The 27,659-nt window shown below is 40.5% G+C and overlaps 1 protein-coding gene, 1 long non-coding RNA gene and 1 pseudogene across 2 annotated transcripts; all 3 read left to right on the forward strand.

Moving 5' to 3' along the window:
• Positions 1 to 27,659, forward strand: part of LOC127625049 (zinc finger protein 208-like) — a 632,925-nt pseudogene that overhangs the window by 15,751 nt on the left and 589,515 nt on the right.
• On the forward strand, positions 2,995 to 8,477 carry LOC127624971 (zinc finger protein 883-like). Its single transcript, XM_052099967.1, has 4 exons — positions 2,995 to 3,060; positions 3,408 to 3,488; positions 5,136 to 5,628; positions 7,186 to 8,477. Exons 2-4 carry the CDS (start codon positions 3,468 to 3,470, stop codon positions 8,457 to 8,459), a joined length of 1,788 nt encoding a protein of 595 aa, XP_051955927.1. The 5' UTR covers positions 2,995 to 3,060; positions 3,408 to 3,467; the 3' UTR covers positions 8,460 to 8,477.
• LOC127625057 (uncharacterized) lies at positions 13,961 to 14,739 on the forward strand. The gene is made up of 3 exons (XR_007968249.1): positions 13,961 to 14,005; positions 14,406 to 14,474; positions 14,631 to 14,739. It is a non-coding gene; the product is annotated as an uncharacterized LOC127625057 (long non-coding RNA).

The raw sequence follows: 27,659 nt of genomic DNA on the forward strand, positions 1-27,659 counted from the left end.
TCTTTTCCTGGTTTTTGAATATTCGTATGCTTTGCTGGACATATTAGTTGGAGGTGCTTCACAGAAACCTGGCTGAGTGAAGCCATTCCGGACAGCACATTACATCTGTCGGGCTTCTAGCTGTTCAGAGCGAATGGCATCGCGGATTTAACGGGGAAAATGAGAGGTGGTGGAACATGCATTTACATCAATGAAAGTTGGTGTACAGATGTAAGGATGTTAAAGAAGATGTGCTGTCCTTTGCAGTCTTGATTAACTGTAAGCCTTTGTACGTGCCACAGGAGATTTCCTCGTTTATTCTGGTGAGTGTGTGTATCGCACCAAACGCGTGCGTGAGTGCCGCACTGCAACAGCTGGCTGATGAAATCACAGACACAGAACAACAATACAAAAGGACAGGTTTTCTTTCATTAAAGCACGAATTTCACATTCGAGATTTTTCACCTACGGGCTATACACAACTCAAACTGTTAGGATGATAATGTAAATAAAAAATGGTAAATGGTCTGCACTTATATAGCACTTTTTGTAACCTTAGCGGTTACCATAGCGCTTTACACTGTGTCCCATTCACCCAATCTCACACACACACCAATGGCGGCAGAGCTGCCATGCAAGGCACTAGCCTGCCATTGGGAGCAACTTGGGGTTCAGTGTCTTAACCAAGAACACTTCGGTATGTAGAGTCATGTGTTGGCCAGGAATCGAACCGCCAACCCTGCGATTAGTGGCCAACCCGCTCTACAACCTGAGCCACAGCCACCACAAATTACATTTGTAATGAAATATAAATTATTAAAATAGTAAAATGTAAAATAGAAATATTTTCACAAGTGGACTCAAACCTCGGAAAAACACGTGTCGGCACAGCCATTGACCAGAAAAAAAAAAGGCACTCCATGTCAAAAAGGTTGCCGACCCCTGGTCTACTGTAGGGCCTCACAGATAAAATTCTGGACTCTTACCCAGAATTCTTGAATCTTGGCGCAGATGAATATATGAATGAATATAGCTGATCTGACCAATTCTGAAATACTCCTTGTAAATTTACTGATAAATTAAAACTGTTCTGTTAAAAAAATATCTAAAATAGTTGATCACCACAATCATGTAAAAAAACATTACAAAGATCACAGAGCCATGTGTTATGTATTGTATCATTAAGGTCTTGATTAGTAGAATATATAGAAAATAAGAATATTTGTTTCATTCATAGACCAAAATACAGTGAGTATTAGTGTGTGAATTTCACATTAATTTATCAACAAAAAAAAAGATAAACAGCCTTTCCGTCACATTTTGGTTTATATCTTAATGAAATATACACATAGTAAAGAATTTAAAGCAGGTGATCCTGAATCCAACAAGCCCTCACGCTACATCATATGTTATATAAATCCAGAGATATTACTCAGAGTGTCCTAAGAGCTACCGTGGTTAGTGTTTATGCCGATCTCTATAGATTAAGTTACTGTTTACAAACAAACACTTCGCCTGCCTCTTCCGGTTTCTTTTGGTTGCACAGAAAAGAACTGTCATCTATGGGCACATGTCTGCTCTATTAGGCACAACTGACCCGCAGCAGCTGTTGATGGATATTAACTTTTTTTAAAGAAGGAATCACGCAAACGGCTGTTTTTTATTTCCAAATTGCTGTCACTGTGACAGATACGAGGTCAAATATAATCTATCAAGACCAACATATATGATAGAATAGGAGATTTCAGAAGCAAGTTTCATAAATGATATGATTTAACCTTATCCTTTTCTTTTTTTTCTGTGTATATAACTTCATATTTTGATGTCCGCAAATCCATAATATTGTTTTCTGTTGTTATGATTGTTCATTGTAAAAGATACAACCAGATTTTGAATATGCAGGGAATGTTTTGCAGAGAGTTTAACAATCCAGGATGTGCTTCGACATTCATCACAGAGCTCTCCTAAAACATCAATAAGGATCTACTCTAAATGAAACATTACTTGCACCAAATCAGAAATCTTTATACATGATTTTTCCTCAACTGCTTTCAGAAAGCAAACCAAAAAAGATATGATTTAAAACTTAATGAAGAAATTTAAGCTTCATGTGTAAAAAGTGATATTTTAATAAAAAAACATTTTTACATGTAAACAAATGTAATTCATGTTCATGTTCAATTAGTAAATAAATAAAACGCCACAGTGAATAATTAATTTATTTAAACTTTTTTTTTTTTTTTTAAATAACAGATCAAGCTAATTTACAGAAGAAAAACAAGCAGTTTCAAAAAGAAAGACGGGTTAAAAACAAATTTTAAAAGTTGATTATAATGATTAAAAGCTTTTATAAACCATGGAGATGAAAGGAGGTGACATGTTTGTGTGTATAGAACCAGATTGTGATTGTAGTTGCAGCTGGTTTAATTTATATTACACTTGGCAAACCGGCAGATTTATCCACATTTTTCCAGAACGCGGAAGTGATCCACAATTCAACGGTTTTCAATTTCTGGTCTCCGCAGTTCCCATCGGCTTATACTCTATACTTATAGCGGGCAATGTGATGTTTAAAGTATTACATTTGTAAACATTTTCAAAAACATGTGGCTTTAAAGTGCCGATCTTTACAGAGTCAGAGATGACAATTTTTTGAAAGGGCCTCACCTGAGTATGTTGTCATGAAGAGATGGTCCGAGGTTTGTTATGTTGATATCAGTAACTACTTTGAGTTGTGATGACACCCAAAACTGCACAAGTCGAGCCTGAAATTAATTATTCTCAATAACACTTAAAATGGTTGTTGGTCTCAGTCTGAATCGCTCGTTTCGGTAGATTTATATTGTGTCTCGAGACTAGAAATGGAAAACGGGCCATTAGAATCATCATTGCCCAGTTGTTGCTCAATAAAACTGTGTATTTTTGCCTAAAATCAGCAGAATTTATCAATATTACACATTCACACTCCAGTCCAGTGTGAGGCGGGAAAGCGCCGTTTTGGAAACAGCCATTGAACAACAACAAGAAGAAGAAGAATTTGCGCTCTCAGTCGGTAAATGTTCAACGTGTTTTACTTAAATTGTGAGTTTATATTAGTTTTCATATGTTTGTATTTTCCTGTCTTTGTTCTAATGATCGTAAAATAATCTTATCATCGTCTTATGTGGCGGTTTTGTGACAGACGCTTTAAAATATTCAGTTTCAGGAGAAACCAGTCAGAAATCTGAGAATATCATGTTTAATATCTGATATGAGCTCGTTAAATCAAGAATCAGATTTTAAAGGAGTTCAATGATTATATGTAAAAAAAAAAAAAAAGCATGTTATATGCTGATTTCCAACATTTTTCCTGCTTTAAGTCAAATAAAACGAAACACAAAGGACATTTATATTTATACCATCTCAGAAACAGTTATTTTGTTTTACAGATCTGTTTATGTTCAGATTTTCATCAGGAGAGAGTTGAAGAGGCGGTGAAGACAAAACTGATGGAGAGAGACAGTTTACAGGTTAAACATTCATTTCATCCTTTACAGGGTCCGAAAACAACTTTTTTGCCCACTAGCCAAGCCAGTCAGAATTCTTACCAGCCATATAAGAAAAATTAATTTTTTTTATTGCATTATACAGACTTATTAGACTAATAAACGTACGTTTAAAAGTGATCTGCATTTTTAACGAATTTTATTGTTTCATTGTTTATGTAAAATGTAATTGCCGGATAGTCTTTTCAGATTATTCAGTTATTACAACAAAACTAAATGAAGTAACTCTCATTTTTCAACTATTTTCAAATGGAAACACTTGATATGTGAATAAACAATCAAAATTCGCTTTAAATTTAATGTGATAGGAAGAAGGGGTTTTCCTAGAGTTTCGCATTACTTAAAATGCACATTAGTGTGATGGAAACAGCTTATTTGCAAACAATGTTTTGACCATTTGTGCGTGTGTTTTGAGTGTGCGATAGCTTGATGTGAATGCCCCAATGACAGGTCCAACCTTGGCACACAATTCTTTGAACAAAACCGTTGACATCTGGACATTTTTAACCCAAAGTGGATACTCACAATCCGCCAGAACAGTTTTGAGAGCGGGCCATCCCAGGTATGCGGAGGATGGCGGTGTGTGGGCATCGCAGCCGCATTTCAGTCCTCTTTATATCAGATATTACACTTATTCTACGGCGTCACCAGGCAACATATAACAAGGTACTGCAATAAACTTTCCCCGAAAGATGGTCATTCAGCTGATTCAGCTACTCCATCCATCATGACAAGGCGTTCCCTCAAGATTCTAAATGATAAATGTTTAGATGGAAACCCGGCTATTGTCCCTTGTTATGTCTCGTGCTGTAGATTCAGTGGCAGTGTTGCTGTGGCGCTTAATACTTGAGTATTTTATTCTGGTTTTCTGTCCGCATCACCAGAATAATGCAAGTTTAAGAACCATTAACAACAGATGAAATCCGCCCAGCCCAGCCCCGCTCACCACAGCAGACAACTGTCCTTCAGGGTGAGTTTGTAATATACAAAGGCAGTGTGTCGTTTCTACTATCAGCTTTCATTGTACGAGCAATGATGTCATCTTAAATATGCGTGATTACAGTTGCCACAATGAATGCATGCAATCATCATTTGAAGTCTGGATAAAAGCACTGAATCCACCTTCGCTCACCACGCACCAATGGATGCACAGCATTTGAAACTATTGATGAGCAGCAGGACTACAAGCTAATAAGAGCTGTTCTATGGACACACGTGTTATTGACTGAACTGTAGGCCTACAGATCCCCCTTGAGGACAAAACTAGAATGTGTTTAAATGTATTTTACAAGTTAACAAACTAGAAAGCAAAACCCACATGCCAGAGTGACCTGTGACGCATCAAAATTCACCAGCCAAACTGAAAATGTACCCGCATTTGGCACTTGACGAGTGTTAATTTTCTAACCCTGATCCTTTACCTGAATCACTGTGTTTATTTATCTTTTCCAGAGCAGAGTCTTGTTAGATTTTATTCAACTTACATTGGCTGAAATCTTAAAATTATCTATTTTTTGTTTGTTAATGTTGAGAGTACGTTTCAAATGATGTGATATGACTGTGACTCTGTGATGATGAACGGTACAGATGTGATTGTGTTGTGTTTGTCAGGAGCTGGAAAAGGTTTCCTGTCAATCTTCAGTGTGTGTGACTGATGGGACCTCCACAGAATGTCAGGATTCAGTGTGGAGCGGCAGAGATCAGTCCACACCACAGCAGCTGCTGGACAAACTCTCTGAACAGAGATCCAGAGACACACAGGACTCACAGCTCACTTTACTCTGTTCTACTGATGCTCAGGAGAGTGTGTGTGACAGTAATCAGGGTGATCAAACCTCCACAGAGTCTCTGACTTCTGTCTGTAACGCAGGAGAACAGCAGATGCTGCAGACACCAGTGAAGATTGAAGTGAAGCAGGAGGAGATAAAAGAAGAAATCACAACAGAGGAACAACAGAGAGGTGATGATGATGATGATGAAGATGAAGATGATGGAGAACTGCAGACACCAGTGAAGATTGAAGTGAAGCAGGAGGAGATAAAAGTAGAAATCACAGCAGAGCAACAACAGAGTGATGAAGGTGATGATGATTTTATTCATTCAGGTATGTTTCTTCCATTGATGATTAACATTTTTGTGACTCAAATGTCTTTAAAAAAATGTACACGCACTCCAGTGTTTCCTGCACCGCTGTTTTTTAGCAGAGCTGCGACACTTCTGGATCTACTTCGCCACAGCAAAAAACAAAAATAAAGAAGTGCTGGCATGTGCTTGCCATCAGACTTAAGAAAAAGTCTGGATGTCATCAAATAATAAAAAGCACACTTTATTATTCTAGTTTGTTGTGGGTTGGATTTCTAGAACAATCATAAAGCCAGACTTTGCTGGCAACTCTTGTCTACAAGAGTTAACATGAGCAAGCATGGTGACCAATAAAAGGACCGGCTCAGTACAGCAGCTATGCAATTTTATTAAACCGCAAAGGGCTGTATTATAAATAAATAATTAGTCTGCATGCACTACTTTAATCTACTGCTTTAATCTCCTGAGACCTGAGCGTGACTGCTGTGTGCATTTCCCTTTTTGATTTCTAGAGCAAATAATTTTATTAAAAATGTATGTCCTCATATGGGGATGTTAGGACAAAGTTGTGAGATTTAGAATAATACCAAGATATAGAAAGTATGATTCAAGAGTGTTGGTTATTCATGTTTTGAACTTACAGCCATTACAGCTGGTCTCTGTAAAGCTGCTTTGGAACTATGTGTATTGGGAAAAGCACAAATAAAAATAGTTTGACTTGATTTGACTGTTATGTTCCAATGTAATATAACATTAAAATAGCACATAAAATATCTTTGCACTTTCAAACAAATGAGCGATAGCCAGTGCTGAAGCATTTAACAAATCAGGAATTAGTCAAACCATGTTAAAATAAAATGTAGCATTATAAAATCTGAATCCAAGTACCGATTACCACTGTCCACAAACAATTTTACCCTGGTACATTAGGTGGCTCAGCGCTCCTTTGAGCTGGTCTGCCCTCAGCCTATGACGGATGAGAAGAAGTACCTCTTGACATGTTTGCAAAGCAACCAAAGACAAGCAGACTAGTTCTCTAATGAGCAGATTGGGGAAAACCCTTCTCTACCGGCTGGTTCAGAACTCAGGTTTTACTGGACTGTATTTCAATTCCCTGTGCAAGTTAAGAATTTACTACTTCAATATATTACTATTGTATGATAATAATAATTACTAATCAATATTAATATATTAAATAAGTATGCAAGATGACTGGGTTCTCAAAATACAGTATATTGATGAGAAGTGTGCTGAGACCCTTTCACAAAGTGGACAAAAACAGTTGTGGAGTCCACCTGCTGCTAAGACAAAGCTGTAGGAAACACTGATGTACTCAACCTTCATGTTGTTCCAGACATGTATAACTTTCTGTAATTGTGGTTCACATTCAGACTAAATGACATGAAAGGCAGTTATCAGCCAGAACTTAGGGTATAAATATAAACCTTTTCCACAGCAGATATCACGAATAAATACATTTGGTGTGTTCTGCCCATAAACTAGTGTTCAATTTGATGATTTTTAAATTTGTCACTTTGTCACTTTTAATTGATTTGTCAATTTACTGTGTTTATTGTAGAGCTGAATGAAGTGGAGGAGAAACTTCAGGATCAGAATCATCATGATTTTATAACTATTGAAGAATCTCTGAGTGGCTCAAAAACTAACAAGAATATCTCACCAGAAAACAATCAAAGAAGAGCAGCCAAAAATACTTTCACCTGCTCTCAGTGTGGAAAGAGTTTCAAATGTAAAAGCTGGCTTAATACACACATGATAGTCCATACTGGAGAGAAGCCCTACACGTGCCATCAGTGTGGAAAGAGTTTTGCATATGTATACTCTTTCAAGGATCATCTCCACTCTCACTCTGGAGAAAGACCATTTGAATGTGATAAATGTGATAAAACGTTTGTTTTGGCATCGTACCTAAAACGACATCTGAAAGTGCACACAAATGAGAAGCCTTACAGTTGTTCTTTTTGTGGAAAGAGTTTTGCACACATGTCCAGTGTAAAAGAGCACCAGACAATACATACTGGTGTTGGGGCTCATATGTGCTTTGAATGTGGGAAGATTTTTGCTACAGCTAGCAACTTGAAACGGCATGAAATAATTCATACTGAAGAGAAACCATACAAGTGCTCACACTGTGATAAGAGTTTCACACTGTCACAAACCTTGATAAGACACAAGAGAACCCATACTGGAGAAAAACCTTACAAATGCTCACACTGTGGGAAGAGTTTCACACATTCAGATAGCTTGAAAACACATGAGAGAAACCATACTGGAGAGAAACCATACAAGTGCTCACACTGTGGAAAGCTTTTCACTCAGTCACAATACCTGAAATATCATGAGAGAATTCATACTGGAGAAAAACCTTACAAGTGTGCACTCTGTGGAAAGTGTTTCAATCAGTCAAATCATTTGAAAACACATGAGAGAAACCATACTGGAGAAAAACCATACAAGTGCTCACACTGTGAAATGAGTTTCATTGCGTTACAAAGCTTGAAAACACATGAGAGAATCCATACTGGAGAAAAACCTTACATGTGCTCACACTGTGGAAAGAGTTTCACTAAGTCTCAAACCCTGAAAACACATGAGAGAATCCATACTGGAGAAAAACCTTACATGTGCTCACACTGTGGAAAGAGTTTCACTAAGTCACAAAATCTGAAAAATCATGAGAGAATTCATACTGGAGAGGAACCATACCACTGCTCTTTATGTGGTAAAAGTTTCAGAGCAGGAAGTGCTCTATGGAAACATTTAAAAAATGATTGCCCAAGTAGTCAAAGTGAGCTAAAATCGTCTTCAGGTCCAAACAGATCAAGTAATTAGTTGTAAATTCAGATAAACCCAAAGACACTGATATCAAACGTACATCTCCTAGACATCTATTTAATATGTGTGTTTACATCTGGAAGACTTAGTTTATTTGTTTATCTGCAATATGTCTGTTACATGTTTCCTCTTGGAATTCAATATGACATTAAGCAGATGTCTTTGAGGCCTTTATGATTTAGAATGTTTTCAAATCTGATTTTTAAAGATGTTTAGCAGATGTTTATTGAGGGCCAGTTTAATACAAAACATAGCAGGGTTTGCATGAGAAGTTGGTAATGTGAAAGCTGCTTTGCAGACAAGGCTGCTGACCATGGTACCCAACCCGACACTGCCTGTAAGAGGTGATCTGAGTTTGTTTGCAAGGGAACTGTAGCGCAGTGAAAAAGAAACCTGTACTCGGTCTGCACTTGTTCAGGAAGTAAAATAACTTCCACATGTGGATATAAGCATGATAACATCATCAATTGTACAAAAACAAACACACACGTGCACCATTAGTGGCAGGGGAATATTGTGTAACCAAAAAGAGGTTAGATGCCTTCTATATATGTATGAGAATGAGCGCGCAACCAACTGTGTCTTCAAAGATCGTTTGTGAGCTTCAGCTTTATTCACCATCTGGACATGCTGAATTCAATAAAGTGACGCACAGAGGCACATGTTTTGTTCAATCTGGTGCGAATAATAATGGCAAAGGCTGGCCAGCATTGACAGCCTTGTTCGTCCCAGAGCTGGCAACTTCGGCTTCCCGGAGGAGGAGGAGGAGAAAGACTTTTGTTTCCAAGTCTCTGACCATGTACATAAACACAGAGGTCTTTTCCAAGTCTCTGCCCATGTACACGACCACGGAGGTCGTTTCCAAGTCTCTGTCCATGTACGCAACCACGGAGGTCGTTTCCAAGTCCCTGCCCATGCACACGACCACGGAGGTCGTTTCCAAGTCTCTGCCCATGTACACGACCACGGAGGTCGTTTCCAAGTCCCTGCCCATGTACACGACCATGGAGGTCGTTTCCAAGTCTGCCCATGTACACGACCACGGAGGTCGTTTCCAAGTCTCTGCCCATGTACACGACCATGGAGGTCGTTTCCAAGTCTGCCCATGTACACGACCACAGAGGTCGTTTCCAAGTCTGCCATTGTACAAGACCACGGAGGTCGTTTCCAAGTATCTGCCCATGTACATGCCCACGGAGGTCATTTCCAAGTCTCTGCCCATGTACACAACCACGGAGATTGTTTCCAAGTCTCTGACCATGTTCACAACCACAGGGGGCATTTCCAAGTCTCTGACCATGTTCACAACCACAGGGGGCATTTCCAAGTCTCTGCCCATGCCCACGACCATAGAGGTTGCTCCCAAGACTCTGTTCATGTTCGCGACCACTGAGGTTTTTTCCCAGTCATCCAGGACTCTTAGTTTCGTGCCTCCCACGGCTCCGCCTTCCACGAATTTGCCCACGAATCAGCCACGCCAGAGTCGGCTCCAGGTCATGTCACTGCCATGCCAGGGTCAGCTCCAGGTCATGTCACTGCCACGCCAGAATCGGCTCCAGGCCATGTCACAGCCAAGCCCAGACTGCTCCATGCCATGTCACAGCCAAGCCCAGACTGCTCCATGCCATTCCACATCCAAGCCCCAGACTGCTCCAGTCATAAGCCTACCTCTGCTCCACGGTCCAGGTCTACCTCTGCTCACGGCCAGGATCCCCCCCCCCCCCCCACCAGCTCCCTACAGAACTTTGGGATTTGTCATGTTTTGTGGCGTTAGGAGCCGCCCCTAGTGGGGGGGGGGGTATGTAATGTCGAATGGGTAATGTCGTTATGTCTATTCATGGCAAGTCTATGCTATGTTAAGTCAAGTTCATATATATGTTTATGTTCACATTGTTAGTTAAGGTTTTTGGATTTCACATTTGTAAATAAACTGTACCTGGGTTCTTCATCTTCACATCATCGCCAATGCCAATGCCAGCATCATTACAGTCTGAAACTAGACCAATGCTGTAGTGTGCACTGGGAACAATCACACATTGGTTCGGACATCAGCAAACATGCTCAGTTTGAAAATCACCTTGGGTTGCGATGCTTTCCTGATCTCGGAGATGAACGTGTGCTTCCTGGGGATGAAATTTCTCCCAGTAGAGCAACATCATCTAAGAGAATAACAACGCTCATTTAAGGAGGATTTGCATTAATTCAGAAATCTTGTTTATGTTTATACATGTCTGTGCAAAATTTTTAGATGCTACTGAAAAATACTGTAGAGTAAACCTCCTTGACCAGTCCTTGGTCCACATTAATTGTTTTCACCGGTGCCGCTCTATCTATGGTACTACCCTGTGTGACCACCTAGTTCGCCTATGCCTAGAAACGCTTGTATGAAAGCTTCAAACGGTTCATTGGCCATCAAGCATTCTCTGGGGCTGCACAGGGCGGGGCACTCCCTCTGCTGATATGATGCTTTTAATAACTGTTTTGTCTTATGTCACTATTGAAGCCCATCCTTCATAATCTAACATTAGAATGTGAAATGTATATGTTCACATTATATTTTTTTTTCCCATTTACTGTATGTAACATTTACTAACTCTTGTGTACTTTCAGCTTAATTGTTTCTGACTTAATTAGGTTATGCATTTAGTTGATGAATTAATGATTACATATTCCCTACTAATTTGTATAAACTTTAAGCTTCTTGTATAACTAATAAAGTAATACGTGATAAACACTAGAAATGCTGTGTAATCTTATATAGATACAAAAAAAGAAGTGCGTATACAGGTGAAACTCGAAAAATTAGAATATCGTGCAAAAGTTCATTAATTTCAGTAATTCAACTTAAAAGGTGAAACTAATATATTATATAGACTCATTACAAGCAAAGTAAGATATTTCAAGCCTTTATTTGATATAATTTTGATGATTATGGCTTACAGCTTATGAAAACCCCAAATTCAGAATCTCAGAAAATTAGAATATTACATGAAATCAATAAAAAAAAGGATTTTAAATACAGAAATGTCGGCCCTCTGAAAAGTATAATCATGCATATGTACTCAGTACTTGGTTTGAGCCCCTTTTGCATTAATTACTGCCTCAATGCGCGTGGCATGGATGCTATCAGCCTGTGGCACTGCTGAGGTGTTATGGAAGACCAAGATGCTTCAATAGCGGCCTTCAGCTCTTCTGCATTGTTTGGTCTCATGTCTCTCATCTTTCTCTTGGCAATGCCCCATAGATTCTCTATGGGGTTCAGGTCAGGCGAGTTTGCTGGCCAATCAAGCACAGTAATACCATGGTCATTGAACCAGGTTTTGGTACTTTTGGCAGTGTGGGCAGGTGCCAAGTCCTGCTGGAAAATGAAGTCAGCATCTCCATAAAGCTTGTCTGCTGAAGGAAGCATGAAGTGCTCTAAAATGTCCCGGTAGACGGCTGCGTTGACTCTGGACTTAATAAAGCACAGTGGACCAACACCAGCCAATGACATGGCTCCCCAAACCAACACAGACTGTGGAAACTTCACACTGGACTTCAAGCATCTTGGAATGTGTTCCTCTACATTCTTCCTCCAGACTCTGGGACCTTGGTTTCCAAATGAGATGCAAAATTTGCTCTCATCAGAAAAGAGGACTTTGGACCACTGAGCAACAGACCAGTTCTTTTTTTCTTTAGCCCAGGTAAGACGTTTGACATTTGAAGCCCATGTCCAGGACCCGTCTGTGTGTGGTGGCTCTTGATGCAGTAACTCCAGCCTCAGTCCACTCCTTGTAAAGCTCCCCCACACATTTGAATGGCCTTTTCCTGACAATCCTCTCCAGGCTACGGTCATCCCTGCTGCTTGTGCACCTTTTTCTTCCACACTTTTCCCTTCCACTTAACTTTCTATTAATGTGCTTTGATACAGCACTTTGAGAACATCCAACTTCTTTTGCAATTACCTTTTGAGGCTTTCCCTCCTTGTGGAGGGTGTCAATGATGGTTTTCTGCACAACTGTCAGGTCAGCAGTCTTCCCCATGATTGTGAATTCAACTGAACCAGACTGAGAGACCATTTAAAGGCTCAGGAACCCTTTGCAGGTGTTTAGCTGATTAGAGTGTGACACTTTGAGCCTACAATACTGAACCTTTTCACAATATTCTAATTTTCTGAGATTCTGAATTTGGGGTTTTCATAAGCTGTAAGCCATAATCATCAAAATTATATCAAATAAAGGCTTGAAATATCTTACTTTGCTTGTAATGAGTCTATATAATATATTAGTTTCACCTTTTAAGTTGAATTACTGAAATTAATGAACTTTTGCACGATATTCTAATTTTTCGAGTTTCACCTGTATATTACTACATGCACCTCATGGTCTCAGGTCACCAGAAATCATTTATACCTTTTTTTTATGCAGTTAGTAATTTTGAAAAATTCCTTTTGCAATTTTGGCATGATGCACAATTCCTATTAGGAATTGTGTATAACGCTAAAATATGGATGAGGCAAATGGGGTGGCGTGTAATATTCATTATAGAGTTGAGGAAAAAACTATTATATATTTTATATATTAAATATCTGTTATTTTTCCCAATGTTTGCTAGAAAAAAGAATGGGAAATTAAGGATGATGAGACTGGAGGAAAGGGCAAAGAATAGATTACAGGTATGACTGCAAATTCAACTATAAAATTGAACTGAATATGTAGCCATCTGTGTTTACATTAATTCTACACAATAGTACTTCACAATAGTGAAGAAAAAACTAGAGATCAACCTATAATCTGATTTTACGATATATTTTTTCAAATATTCATGCATTTGTCGTTAATCAGATACCTTTTTTGTAATATAAGTTCCACCGAAAACTGCTGATATCTGGCGGGAGGTTCTGAAATTGCACATAAGATATGGTTAAGAATAAAGGTATGGAGATTTGGCAGGAAAAGTGGGATGAAGAATCTGAAAGGAAGGAGATATTATACAATTCAAAAATCAGTTAAAATTAAGGTCTAATAAAAAAAAGAACAGAACAGAGGAAATAATAATAACAAGACTCAGACTAGATCACTCAGGATTAAATAGTACATTGTCGATTCTAGGGAAAATAAATAAAAGCATAAGTGCACTAAATGTGGAGATTAAGAAAGTGTAGATCATGTCATGCATTGTTTCATATATGAATTTGACAGAAGAAACTTACATGACAAAGTAAGAGGAGCAGGACGGGCCTGGGATCTAAAAGGGGTATTGTGAGCAGAAGGGGAGGAAGAAGGGGTAAGAGAGATCAGGAGGGCACTTTTTACCTTTTTAAAATGCTCTAGATTGAATAATAAAATATGAGCTAAGTGACATGGTGATACACACTCTTGTACATTAGGTGGCGGTATGGACATTTAAAAAGGGTTTGCGATCCTCCAAAAAACAAAGAGAAGAAGAATATTACACATTCACACTCCAGTCCAGTGTGAGGCGGGAAAGCGCCATTAGTTGTTTTGGAAACCCGCCATTAAACAAGAAGAAGAAAAAGAAAGAAGATTTTGCGCTCTCAGTCGGTAAATGTTCAGTGTGTTTGAATTAATTTGTGAATTTATATTCGTTTTCATATGTTTGTATTTTTCTGTCTTTGTTCTAATGATCGTAAAATAATCTTATTATCGGTCTTATGTGGCGGTTTTGTGACAGACGCTTTAAAATATTCAGTTTCAGGAGAAACAATCAGAAATCTGAGAATATCATGTTTAATATCTGATATATGAGCTCGTTAAATCAAAAGCAGATTTTAAAGGCGTTCAATGATTATATGTTAAATAAAGCATGTTATATGCTAATATCCAACAATATTCCTGCTTTATGTCAAACAAAACCAAATACAAAGGACACATTTATATTTATATCATAACTCATACCTGAAAGAGGGTTTTTTCTGTCTTGTTTCTTTTTGATTATGTTCAGATTTTCATCAGGAGAGAGTTGAAGAAAGAGGTGATGAAGACAAAACTGATGGAGAGAGACAGTTTACAGGTTAAACATTAATTTCATCCTTTGACTGAATCACTGTGTCTATTTGTCTTTTCCAGAGCAGTCTTGTTAGATTTTAATGAACTTTTAAAGTTGAGATTGTAAGTAAGTTTCAAATGATGTGATTTGACTGTGACTCTGTGATGATGAACAGTACAGATGTGATTGTGTTGAGTTTGTCAGGAGCTGGAAAAGGTTTCCTGTCAATCTTCAGTGTGTGTGACTGATGGGACCTCCACAGAATGTCAGGATTCAGTGTGGAGCGGCAGAGATCAGTCCACACCACAGCAGCTGCTGGACAAACTCTCTGAACAGAGATCCAGAGACACACAGGACTCACAGCTCACTTTACTCTGTTCTACTGCTGCTCAGGAGAGTGTGTGTGACAGTAATCAGGGTGATCAAACCTCCCTAGAGTCTCTGACTTCTGTCTGTAACGCTGGAGAACAGCAGATGCTGCAGACACCAGTGAAGATTGAAGTGAAGCAGGAAGAGATACAAGAAGAAATCACAGCAGAGGAACAACAGAGAGATGATGATGAACAGAAGATGCTGCAGACACCAGTGAAGATTGAAGTGAAGCAGGAAGAGATACAAGAAGAAATCACAGCAGAGGAACAACAGAGAGATGATGATGAACAGAAGATGCTGCAGACACCAGTGAAGATTGAAGTGAAGCAGGAGGAGATACAAGAAGAAATCACAACAGAGGAACAACGGAGAGATGAAGATGATGATGAAGAACAGATGCTGCAGACATCAGTGAAGATGTGTTCAGTGAAGCTGCTGGACTGCAGGAACCTGATCAAGATGAGAGATGAAACCACAGCAGAGGAACAAGAGAGTGATGAAGATAATGATTTTATTCCTTCAGGTATTATTCTTACTTTAAAGTTTAATTTTCATGTCAATTTTACATCATGATAGAATCTGTTGTAAGAAAGAGGTTTTATCATTCAAGAGGTGCGTCAAAAAGCACTGGCTTTTAATTCTAGCCCGTGGATTTCACGTGAAGCTTTCAATGTAAAAATCCTCAAGTCGACGCAATGCCTTACAATAATACATTACGATAAGTCATGTGTTCAATGGAGATGTTAAAAGTGTCCATAGAAATGTAAATAAGACAGGAGTGAGCCAGAATTATTCAGAATTTTCTGATAGAGAAGAACGTTTGAAATGACACAGTGTACAAATAATTAAGAGTATGCTATGTTATTTTTGAAACTGTGTAATGTGTTATGAAATGTAGGATCTTTTTTATCTTAAATGCTTGGGGAAATTAAGCAGTGACACTTTAAATGTTTTAAATATTCAAACCAAATATATACGCCATTGCTAAAAATTCCCTCATTGTTTTTATAGATGTTTTAAAATTGCTTGGTTGTCTTTTAACCCTCCTAATGCATTCAGGTAATTTTTGATCCTGGAGAATTAGATAATAATTTGGGTTCATAAAGTCATGGAAATCCTGGAAAAGTCATGGAATTTAAACATTGTGTTTACCTGTCATGGAAACGTCCTGATTGCATACCGCTCATTCAGGAGCCAAGAATAAGGTCCCGGACATTTCAGCGGGTAGTTCAGCGTTGTGGCAGGAGGGACACAACATCTCGTTCCCTCCATTATGGAACGGAGGTTACGGAAGTAACCAAGATGTTTCCAATCTGTCACTCACTCTACATTGTGTCGATGATGTGACACTAGGGGTGAAAGTTGCTATGTGCAAGCGATTTACTCGGCTGGATGACGCAGATTTACGTGCACGTTCCTGCAAAGACACGGGATGAAACTGGCTCGTCCCGGATATTGTAGAATCTCACAAAGGTGTTGGGTGTAGCCCAGCCCGCTGCTCTGCAAAGGTCTGTTAGAGAGGCGCCACTGGTCAGAGCCCAGGAGGCCGCTACACTCTTGGTGGAATGGGCTTGTAGCCCTGCAGGGGGCAGCAGCACATGCTGAGCTTGGTAAGCAATAGTTATGGTGTCAATGATCCAGTGGGTGATCCTCTGTTTGGAGACAGCACTTCCTTTCCGCTGTCCACCAAAGCAGACAAAGAGTTGCTCAGTGACCCTAAAGCTCTGCGTGCGATCCAAATAAAAAGTGTGCATCGGACACAGCAACGCTAAGGATGGGTCAGCATCCTCTTGGGACAGCGTTTGCAGGTTCACCACTTGTTCCCTGAATGGGGTCGTGGGAACCTTGGGCACATAGCCCGGTCAGAGTCTCAGGATCATATGAGAGTAGCCCAGACCGAACTCCAGGCATGTTTCGTTGACAGAGAATACTTGCAGATTCCCTACCCTCTTGATGGAGGTGATAGCTTTCAGGAGGGCAGTCTTCAAGGAGAGTGCCTTAAACTCTGCTGACTCCAAGGGATTCAAGGGTGCCCCTCGTAGGCCTTGCAGGACTACAGAGAGGTCCCATGAGGGAACGAGGCACGGTCTGGAGGGATTCAACCTCCTGGCGCCTCTCAGGAACCTGATGATCAGGTCATGCTTCCCTAAGGACTTGCCGTTCACTGTGTCATGGTGTGCGGCTTTAGCAGCTAAGTACACATTCAAGGTGGAATGCAGAAAGGAAAGCACTGAGCCGACTGCGCATCTTTGGGGATCTTCGCTTCAGGAAGAACACCACTTAGCGAACAGACGCCACTTCAAGGCATACAGGTACCTCGTAGAGGGGACCCTAGACTGAGTGATGTTGTCTGCCACGGCAGGTGGTGGGCCACTGAGGTCTTCCGCGTCCCGTCCATGGACCAGACATGGAGATTCCAGAGGTCTGGTCCTGGGGAATTTGCCATGGAGGGGCTGACGCAAGGAGTGTGAGGTCCGAGAACCAAGTCTGGGTGGGCCAGTAGGGTGCTACTAGGACGACCTGCTCCTCGTCCTCCCTGACCTTGCACAGGGTCTGTGCAAGCAGGCTTACTGGGGTGAATGCATACTTGTGTAGTCCAGGCGGCTAGCCGAGCACCAGGTCCGCGTGCACACACAAAGCATCTCGAGAGAGAGCTATGATTAGCCAGTCATCGAGGTAGTTGAGAATGTGAATCCCCACTTCCCTTAACAGGGTAAGGGCAGCCTCTGCGACCTTCGTGAAGATGTGATGAGACAAGGACAGGCTGAAAGGGAGGAATTTGTACTGGTACGCCCGACCCTTGAATGCAAACCGCAGGAGATGTGGAACTGCACATCCTTCTGGTCTACCGGCACGAACCAATCTTGATGTTGGACGCAGAATGCGCCTTTGCATCAGCATCTTGAATGGTAGACTGTGTATAGCCCGGTTCAGTACTCGTAAGTCCAAGATTGGCCGCAACCCACCGCTTTTTTTTGGTACAGTGAAGTAGAGGCTGTAAAACCCCTTCATTTCGGCTGGAGGAACAGGTTCTATCGCACGCTTCTGCAGAAGGGTTGTGATTTCCGCATGCAAGGTAGCGGCATTCTCGCCCTTCACCGCGGTGAAGTAGACGCCGCTGAACCTGGGCAGGCGCCTGGTGAACTGAATCAAGTAGCCGAGTCAGACGGTCTGGGTCAGCCATCGCGACAGTTTGGAAAGCACGAGCCACGCTCTGGGCGAGGGGGACCAAGGGAACAATATTGTCAGACTTACGGGCAGTTGGAGCCTTGCGGCTTACTAACCAGTGGATCAGTTAAGGTGGGGGTAGGAGGTGCTTCGTCCACACGGTATGTCGAAACCGTCTGGGTTTGAGTATGTTTGTGCCACAACTTGGTGCGCAGGGAAACTGCTGCCGGGGCGCTGGACCTGCCAAAGAGAATCGGTGGTCGGGGTGACGGCCATACACACCGGTTTTGTGACCCAGGGAATGAGGAAACTGCTCTTTTGTTGAATGTTTGGGTACTGCAGCTACATCAAAATGAAAGGGAGACAAAAGATTCTCCTCCCGGCCCTCCTCCGGAGGATGATCGGTCTGTGTTACAGATCCAGGATAGTAGGTCTTCTTGTCCCCATGTCGCCTGTCTCAGGGGCGCTGAGAAGTTTTGTTCTTAGCAGGCAGCCATGAGACGGGTGGCGTCTGCTTCCTGCGGGGGGCTTGACGGTGGGGCGTGGCCACAGGGATGTAGCCGCCGCAGGGAGACGCCCTTGGCAACATGAAAACGAGGTGCGGGATCTTGAGCCACGCCGGGGCAGGATATGCTGGGTGACCTCCGTCTGCTGCTTCACCGCCAAGAACTGCTAGGCAAAGTCTCTGAAGGTGTCACCGAATAGGCCGGCCTGGAAGATGGGGTCACTCATGAAGTATGTCTTGTCGATCTCTCGCATTTCGACCAGGTTAAGCCATAGGTGGTGCTCCTGACCAGCAAAGTAGACATTGTCCACCCGAGAGACCGGGCCGTGACCTTCGTCGCCCAGAGGGTGAAGTCGGTCAGCCCAGCATCAATCCCAGGGCGAAACTACCCTTGTGCAGTTCTTTCAGGGCCTTGGCTTGGTGTAATTGAAGGAGAGCTATAGCGTGCAGGCTTGTTCAGCGGCACCGTAGGCCCTGGTCGTCAGGGATGACGTAAGCCTACAGGCCTTGGACAGCAGCTTCGGGCGCCCACTCCAGGTGGCAGCACTCCGTGGGCATAGGTGCACCGCGAGCGCCTTGTCCACTGGGTGTATCACCAATAAACCCTGGCTGCTCCTCCGTCGATTCCGCCTGTGACTGGGCGACCACACCCGTGAGGGGAAGCCCAGCGGAGGTTTCCACGTCAGACTGGACGAGCCCGCTCTCCGATGCTGCGCGTGAGAGCTCATCACCTACGCGGGCACTGAACAAGAGGTCGAACTCGCCCTGGGACGAGCCAGCGCACTAATCCGAGCGCCTAACCGGAGCAAACGAGCTTGCCGGGGAATGGGAGGTCCGTGGGGATTTACCCGGTGGAGATGGTCCCATTTTGGTCCCTGAATCGCCCCAAGTGCTCACCGTGCTGGTCTCATACCCGTACGTAGAAGGACCGAGGTAGGGAGCCATTGGGGTGGCGTGCTTTCTAACGAAAGTAAGCCGCAACCGCAACGTTGTCTCACTGCGAGAACATGACACATCCATGAAAGATGGAAGTCAAAATCGTAATTGAAAATAAAATGTTATTAATTGCCCAGCCCTAGTAGGAATGCACATATCCTCTCAGAAAGTGATATATGATATCACAGTATCTGTGAGCTTGTCCAGATTGTTGTCTGCAGCCTCAAAAACATTCCAGTCAGTGCAGTCACAGCAGGCTCTGTGTCTGTGATCTGATCAGCCAGCTGTTGCAGCACTGCGTTCACGCACGCTTGTGGCGGGATGTACACACTCACCGGAAATAAACAAGGAAAACAACAGGACAAACAAAAACAACTAAAGAATTGGAGAGCTCCACACCAAGGTGGCCATCTGCAGTGCCATCTTGTTATTAAAATTCTAAAAATGTAAATTAATTATTGAAACCAAGCTGCCAAAACACCGCTGTGACAGGGTGGAGGGCGGGGCCGGGTCGTGATGCTACACACCCGGCCCCTAATCCGGCTAATCAAGCCTCAGTGAGGGATAAAGGCCGACTGGAGACTGCAGTAGGAAAGAGAGAGAGATTTACGGGCAGCTGTCCGACACCTATGTGTGTTTTGTCTTTGTTTCAGTTTATTATTAAATATTATTTATATCATGAAGCCGGTTCTCGCCGCCACCTTTCCATTAATCTCTTTACAGCCCCATTATCTACTTCCACAACAACCCTACGTCACTTGGGGTATTTATTAATTCAAGACAACATCTCTACAGCAACAACATCAACGCCTGTTTTAAAATCATCACACACCCCCCCTGCCCACTGGTGCTCACTTGGCTCATAAACAGACAGAGAGAAGGACAAAAGGCCTACTGTCTGTGGCCTAACTACTCATGAACAGGAAAGGGGACCCATCTTGATTAAGAAAATGAAACTATATTAAAAAAAAAGACCCCTTTAATAACTTTTTATTTGTCAGTTAACATGCCAACAATATCAGTCTGTTCCATGTATGAACAGTTAAGAAGTTATTAATGATGTACAATATAGTTTTAGATACAAAAAACCATGAGGTAATGAATGATTTATAAGATTGAATTCCACTGAGTCTAAATTGACCTGTGAATGCAAAAGGTGTGTGCGATTCTGAACGCAATAGGAGGGTTAAAGAGGTACATCTTTTTATTAAAAATGTTTCCAAAGTCATTACAGTTCTGCTGTGTAAGTGACTCTGGATTATGGCTTCTGCTTAATTTGTTATTTTTAAATTCCATGCAACATTAAAGGGTTAAAATGAAAAAAAACTATGTATGACTGATAGGGCTGTGAATCGATTACAGTTTGTTAACTCGTTAATCACACAGTTTTCTGTCGAGATTAGTGATGTTACAGTACAACAATCAAAATACTTTGTGACTGGCTCACATTCAATATAAATGTCTATAATCAGGAAATGCTGTTATCTGTCAGAAATGATGGTATAAATATGTACGTTTTGCACAGTGAATATCACAAAGATATAGTAGACGTTGTGTTCTGCCATTATTTTGCAGTTCAGTTGGATCTTTAATTGATTTTTGTCAATTTATTGTGTTCATTGTAGAGCTGATGGAAGTGAAAGAAGAAAGTCAAGAACTGAATGAAGTGAAGGAGAAACTTCAGTATCAGAAACATCAAGATTTCACAATTGGAGAAAAATCTTTGAGTGGCTCAAAGACTAAGAAGAATTTCTCACCAAAAAAGTATCAAAGAAGAGCAGCCATGAAATCTTTCACCTGCTCTCAGTGTGGAAAGAGTTTTGCATATAAATGCCGTCTTAATATACACATGAGAGTTCATACAGAAGAGAAGCTTTACACGTGCCATCAGTGTGGAAAAAGTTTTGCATGTACAGGCCATCTCAAAGATCATCTCCACCGTCACTCTGGAGAAAGACCATTTGAATGTGATCAGTGTGGGAAAACATTTGTTGTGGCACAGTATCTAAAAAAACATCTGAAAATGCACACAAAAGAGAAGCCTTACAAGTGTTCTTTTTGTGGAAAGAGTTTCAAACGCCAGTCCTGTTTTAAAGAGCACCAGAAAATACATACTGGTGTTGGGGCTCATATGTGCTTTGAATGTGGGAAGATCTTTATTAAAGCCAGGAACTTGACAGAGCACCAAAGAATTCATACTGGAGAGAAACCTTTCAAGTGTTCACACTGTGGAAAGAGTTTCTCTCAATCACAAAACCTGAAAACACACGAGAGAACTCATACTGGGAAAAAAAATTATACGTGTTCACACTGTGAAAAGAGTTTCTCTCGGTTAGAACACCTGAAAAGACACGAGAGAATTCATACTGGAGAAAATCCATTCAAGTGTTCACATTGTGAAAAGAGTTTCAGTCAGTCAGAAACTCTGAATAAACATGAGAGAATTCATACTGGAGAGAAACCATACAAGTGCTCACTCTGTGAAAAGAGTTTTGCTCAGTCATACAACATGCAAATACACAAGAGAATTCATACTGGAGAAAAACCATTCAAGTGTTCACACTGTGGAAAGAGTTTCTCCTCATTGCATAACTTGAAAAAACACGAGAGAATTCATACAGGAGAAAAACCTTATAAGTGTTCGCACTGTGAAAAGAGTTTCACTCGGTTAGAGCACTTGAAAAGACACGAGAGAATTCATACTGGAGAGAAACCATACCACTGCTCTTTATGTGGGAAGAGTTTCAGCAGAGCTGATCAGGTAGTTACTCATATGAAAAGGTGTTTCTTAAAGTAATCACAGAGAGAAGTTCATCTTTAGGTGCAATGCTTCAAGTAAATAGTCGAAAAATTCTGAGAATCCCAAAGATGGGATTTTTTCCGAAAGGGCAGCAATATTTAAGAAGTGTCACTTGCTAAAATCACCTGTAGTGATGAAGTTTGGCCTTGTTTCCACCTGGTATTAAGATGTGTTTTTGGTGATCCGATCACAAGTGTTAAGTAGGGCTGGGCGATATATCTTAAAAAAATTACTCAATATTTTTCAGCCTAACGATATTCAATATATGTATCTAGATAATATATTTGCTCTTGTTTTTTTGTTCGAGGAACCATAATTTCATCCAAACAGCCATTGTAGCAAGTAGATTAAATATTTTTAAGACATTAAATAAAAATGAAGTCATACTTTTTTCATTAAATAAACACAATGGAGAATTAAATTAAGTCATTTTCATTTATATTTCATACAAAATGATATTTAGTAGCTTAATACAAAGCATTATTTACCTTCAAATATTTTTACTGTGCAAAAGTACTTCCCTGACTTATATTTGAAACCCCAGTTCAACATTGCATGATACTAATTTATTACTGTGGGACACGTCAGGTTGATTATAATATTATGCTGTATTATCATTATTATTCTGATTGTTAGATTTGTGTTATACAAAAGTAATATATTCCTGTCCCATTTCATCTTCACCTGTGGGCTTTTATTTTGACACTGAAAGTGCTGCAGTATTTACTTCAATTTCACGAGGAGCTTTTATTGTGACACAGAAAAGACAATGTGTATTTGACAGTTCACAATGTTCTGCATTTCCTGAAATGTCGTAATCTCCTTTTCTGTTATTCTGTGCTGCGTTTGTAGATTTGTGTAATATATTGTAGTGGCTACTAATGTTTGGAATTGCTCGAATGCTTGAACCTGCATTACTTTGATTTCACAATGCATGTGAACTTATCTGAGAGCGGCGCGATTGCGTGGGCACACAGATTTTTTGTTTTGGTTTTTACTTTTCTCCCAATTTGGAATGCCCAATTCCCACTAGTTAGTAGGTCCTTGTGTTGGTGCGGTTACTCACCTCAATCCAGGTGGTGGTGGACAAGTCTCAGTTGCCTCCGCTTCTGAGACCGTCAGTCCATGCATATTATCACATGGCTTGTTGTGCATGACACCACGGAGACTCACAGCATGTGGAGGCTCATGCTACTCTCTGCGATCCACACACAACTTACCACACTCCCAATTGAGAGCGAGAACCTCTATTTGCGACCAGGAGGAAGTTACCCCATGTGACTCTACCCTCCCTAGCAACCGGGTCAATTTTGTTGCTAAGGAGACCTGCCTGGAGTCACTCAGCACACCCTGGATTCGAACTCGTGACTTCAGGGATGGTAGTCAGCGTCAATACTTGCTGAGCTACCCAGTCACCAAATCACAGCCTTTTGTGGATTATAATCACATATGACCAACTTGCCATTTTTATGTTATTTTGTTTAATTGTGCAGCCCTGATGTATCGTGAAATTAGTCTACTGATGCGCTCTTTATGAAACATAATGGCTAGATGAAAGTACATTAAAATCATCGCGAAATTCACCCTATTGGTCAATTTGACAGTCAGCAAAAGTCTTGATTATATCGTTAATATTCGATATATCGGCCAGCCCTAGTGGCAAGCGATAAATACAGGTGGAAATGGAATTCAAACTGTTTTGGGATCAGATCACTAAGGAGGTGATCAAAAACCTCACATTTCATTTGAGGTGTGAAATGCTAATGCATCCTGAATATGCCCCGGACAGCAGTGCATTTTGGCAGACCACTTGTGATTGGTTTCCACATTGTGTCTCTAACTTTATCTGGTGAATAATAATAAAAACATCATTGGTTAAATATTCAAAACCATTCAGCTGGTGAATGAATAGAAAGGATGTGTATAAAAATGTAATTAACAAGGCTAAATGTCATTAGCTTTCTTCCATCACCTTAGTTATTGGTATCTGCAATACTGTATTGGTCAGTCTATTATATGGATGAGAATGTATCCGTTTTATTACCGTTTTAATTTCCAAAAATCAATCAAGATTCAAGACTGGCCATGTGATTGCTTAAAAGAGTACATTAAAACACTGCAAAATAGGCCTAAAGCATTTTCTAACAAGTCCATTAATGTATAGTGTGCTTATTGTACATGAAATAATTGAAATAAAAAAGACCAAAATCTATTACTGAGTGACCTTTTTTATATTTTATAGGGGCGGGTCGGCTGCTAATCACAGGGTTGGCGGTTCGATTCCCGGCCCACATGACTCCACATGCCGAAGTGTCCTTGGGCAAGACACTGAACCACAAGTTGCTCCCAATGGCAGGCTAGCACCTTGCATGGCAGCTCTGCCGTCATTGGTGTGCGAGTGTGATTGGGACACAGTGTAAAGCGCTTTGGTAACCTCTAAGGTTAAAAAAGCACTACATAAGTGCAGACCATTTACCATATTTCAAATTTTGTCTTATTCCAACAACATTTCACCTTTATCTTGATACTTCTGCTTTTGGATATCCAATTCGCTGTATGACTGCTTGAATCCTGTGTGCACATCAAGAGTGTGTGTGTTTGGAAGTAAGGAGAGACCTGCATTTGTATAACTCCTGTCTGAAACACTGTAAAACATTTTTATGCATCTAAACTCCTGAAGCAAAGTAGACCAGTATCGCTTAGCAGTCGAAGCTCACATGTGTCAACTGCCATTGCACATGCTTACTGTCAAAAATGTAGCATACATACTGTAATTCACATTCCCTTTTATGGCTATTGGTTAAGGATTTTTTGACTGCCAGCTTTTAAGCTTCTTAACCCTATTATTTTTGTTAGGATTTTTATTATTAGAGGGCCAAGCAGCGAAGCTGCTGGAGTCCTATTGTAATTGTACTGATTTACTTCTTTTTATTTTTCTTATTCTACTTTTTCTTTTCTGCCCTAAAAGTGTCAGAGACTGTGAGTCATGGAGACACAAAATTGGCAGGATGATCCCAAATCCCCCTCACTACTCAGGTATGCACACCCATCTGACCCTAGGTGTTGCTCTGATAAACACTTTTGCGTTTTGGCTCATATTTTTTCCTCTGATTCCTTGAGTCAAGCCCTACGAATGTATATCACTGATTTAATTTCCATCTATAATGTTTTCCGCCATTTTGAATTATTTGAAAAACCTACTTTCTCAAACTCCTCCTAGACCGTTAGTTCAATCGGCATGCAATTTGGTATACATTATCTACAGACCCTCCAGACAAAAAGTTATAAAAAGAATTTCGATTTGTGATATCGTTCTGAAGATATTAACAATAGAAATCCTTCGGTTTAACACACTTTGAGTAATTATTCAATATCTACTCATCACAAACTCCAAATGTAACCAAACTTGGTGCACATAGTCAGCAGGAAGTTTAGATGATGTCAGCATAGTTTCATACAATTCCACCCGGGGGGGGGGGCACCACAACAAAAAAAACTGTCATAACTTTGCAGCCGTTTGGGCGACGAAAAGTTCAAATTAAATATGTATCTTCTTTGGTTCAAATGCTAACATATTCTTAAAAATCGATTCAACAAATTAACAAAAATGGCCGCCACTATACATTGGTAGCACCTTATAACTCGTATGAGGAATGGACGATGGTTATGAATATTACTATATACAAACAGGATGTCAATTCGAAGCCACATATACAATTTTGTGACAATCGGCCACACGGTAGCAGTATAATTAGCTATTTTGCATTTTTGCTCATAACTCTGGAACCGTATAGGCTTAATAAAAAAATTTGCTTCTTTGAATCCACCAGTGTTCCACAATTATATGGTCACATGGATTTCCTGCTTGAAAATTTTATCACAAATACTTTTTGAAAAACCTACTTTTTCAAACTTGTCATAGGCTGTTTTTCCAATTCACATGAAACTTGGCATACATAATAAACAGACCTCCTGACAAAAAGTTATCAAAAGAATTGTGATATGTCAAATCGTTCCAAATATATTTTGGGGCGTGGCTTACAATGACCTATTAGGTTGTATCTTGTGAGCACAATTTTCAAACTTAACAAAACTTTGTACACATAGACGAGAGAAAACTCTAAGGTTACATGGCGAGTTTCGTCAATTTTTGAAGCTAGGGGGTGCTATAACTTAAGAAAATCCTAATTGTGCAACTGTGCTTAAAGCAGTTCAATTAACTCCAGAAACATATATGATAAAAAAATATATATATATTTCTGTGAATACATTAGTGCTTTAACATCAATTTAACATTTAAATCTCTGTTATGATTAACTTTAAACTTGCAGCTGAGGTCATGTAAATATTAAATTGACCTATAATTAAACATGAATAACTGTAAGAGAACAGTGAATATGCCGTCAGCCCTCTTAAAAACATTAAAAGATTCAACAACTAAGACATAACTGAACAAGTTTCACAGACATGTGACTAACAGAAATGGAACGATCTGTTGAGGGGGTCAAAATCAAAAGTAACAGTCAGTATCTGGTGTGGCCACCATCTGCATTAAGTACTGCAGTGCATCTCCTCCTCATGGACTGCACCAGATTTGCCAGTTCTTGCTGTGAGATGTTACCCCAATCATCCACCAAGGCACTTGCAAATTCCCGGACATTTCTAGGGGGAATGGCCCTAGCCCTCACCCTCACATCCAACAGGTCCCAGATGTGCTCAATGAGATTGCGATCCGGGCTCTTCGCTGGCCATGGCAGAACTTGAACTTGGCATATGAAACCACCTTGGATGTCAGGAACCAATGTGTGTAAGATCTTTGGTGCACTAGACAGGTTTTCTGGTCTGTACAGACAGAGAGTGAGAGATAAATATAATAGATATTTCATAAATGGCTTATAGGAAGAAAAAAAGTCAAATGCAACCGAAACTTACAATTTCTTTGGCTTAATTTTTGCCAAGACAGACTTCAAGGGTGAACAAATACCCTTGGGAGTGAGGAACAAATGAGTAAAAGATGTTTGGTGCACTAGGCAGTTCTTTGTTTGACATCTATTGGAGAATCAACAACTTCTGGTAGCATTAACCTTGCTTCATTGAAATGATCTTCAAAAAAGGGACTGTATCCCATACAGTCCATTGTTTTGCACAGGCAACATTTCAACTTGACAGAACTCTGACATTACATGTGAAATTATACACAGTATGGCTTTATGACATGTCAAGGTAAGATATTATTCTAGATGTGTGGAACATGACATGTTTACTAATGAATACACAGATATATCGATTGATTCGTCAATATAAACAGAACCTACAAGATTGCACTAACCTGATGTGAATATGGTGTGGGATCCATCCTTCTCTAGATTCTTCCTAAATTTGTATTGCCTTGTCGACATCTATTTTGTTTGGTGGACACATACAGTAC

Source organism: Xyrauchen texanus, chromosome 31 (genome assembly GCF_025860055.1).
Source record: "Xyrauchen texanus isolate HMW12.3.18 chromosome 31, RBS_HiC_50CHRs, whole genome shotgun sequence".
NCBI classification, from domain to species: Eukaryota; Metazoa; Chordata; class Actinopteri; order Cypriniformes; family Catostomidae; genus Xyrauchen; species Xyrauchen texanus.

Coding starts and splice junctions, on each gene's coding strand:
- LOC127624971 (XM_052099967.1), top strand. CDS start 3,468: ATGGAGAGAGACAGTTTACAG. Junction 3,489..5,135: donor TGGAGAGAGACAGTTTACAG/GTTAAACATTCA, acceptor TGTGTTTGTCAG/GAGCTGGAAAAGGTTTCCTG. Junction 5,629..7,185: donor TGATGATTTTATTCATTCAG/GTATGTTTCTTC, acceptor TGTTTATTGTAG/AGCTGAATGAAGTGGAGGAG.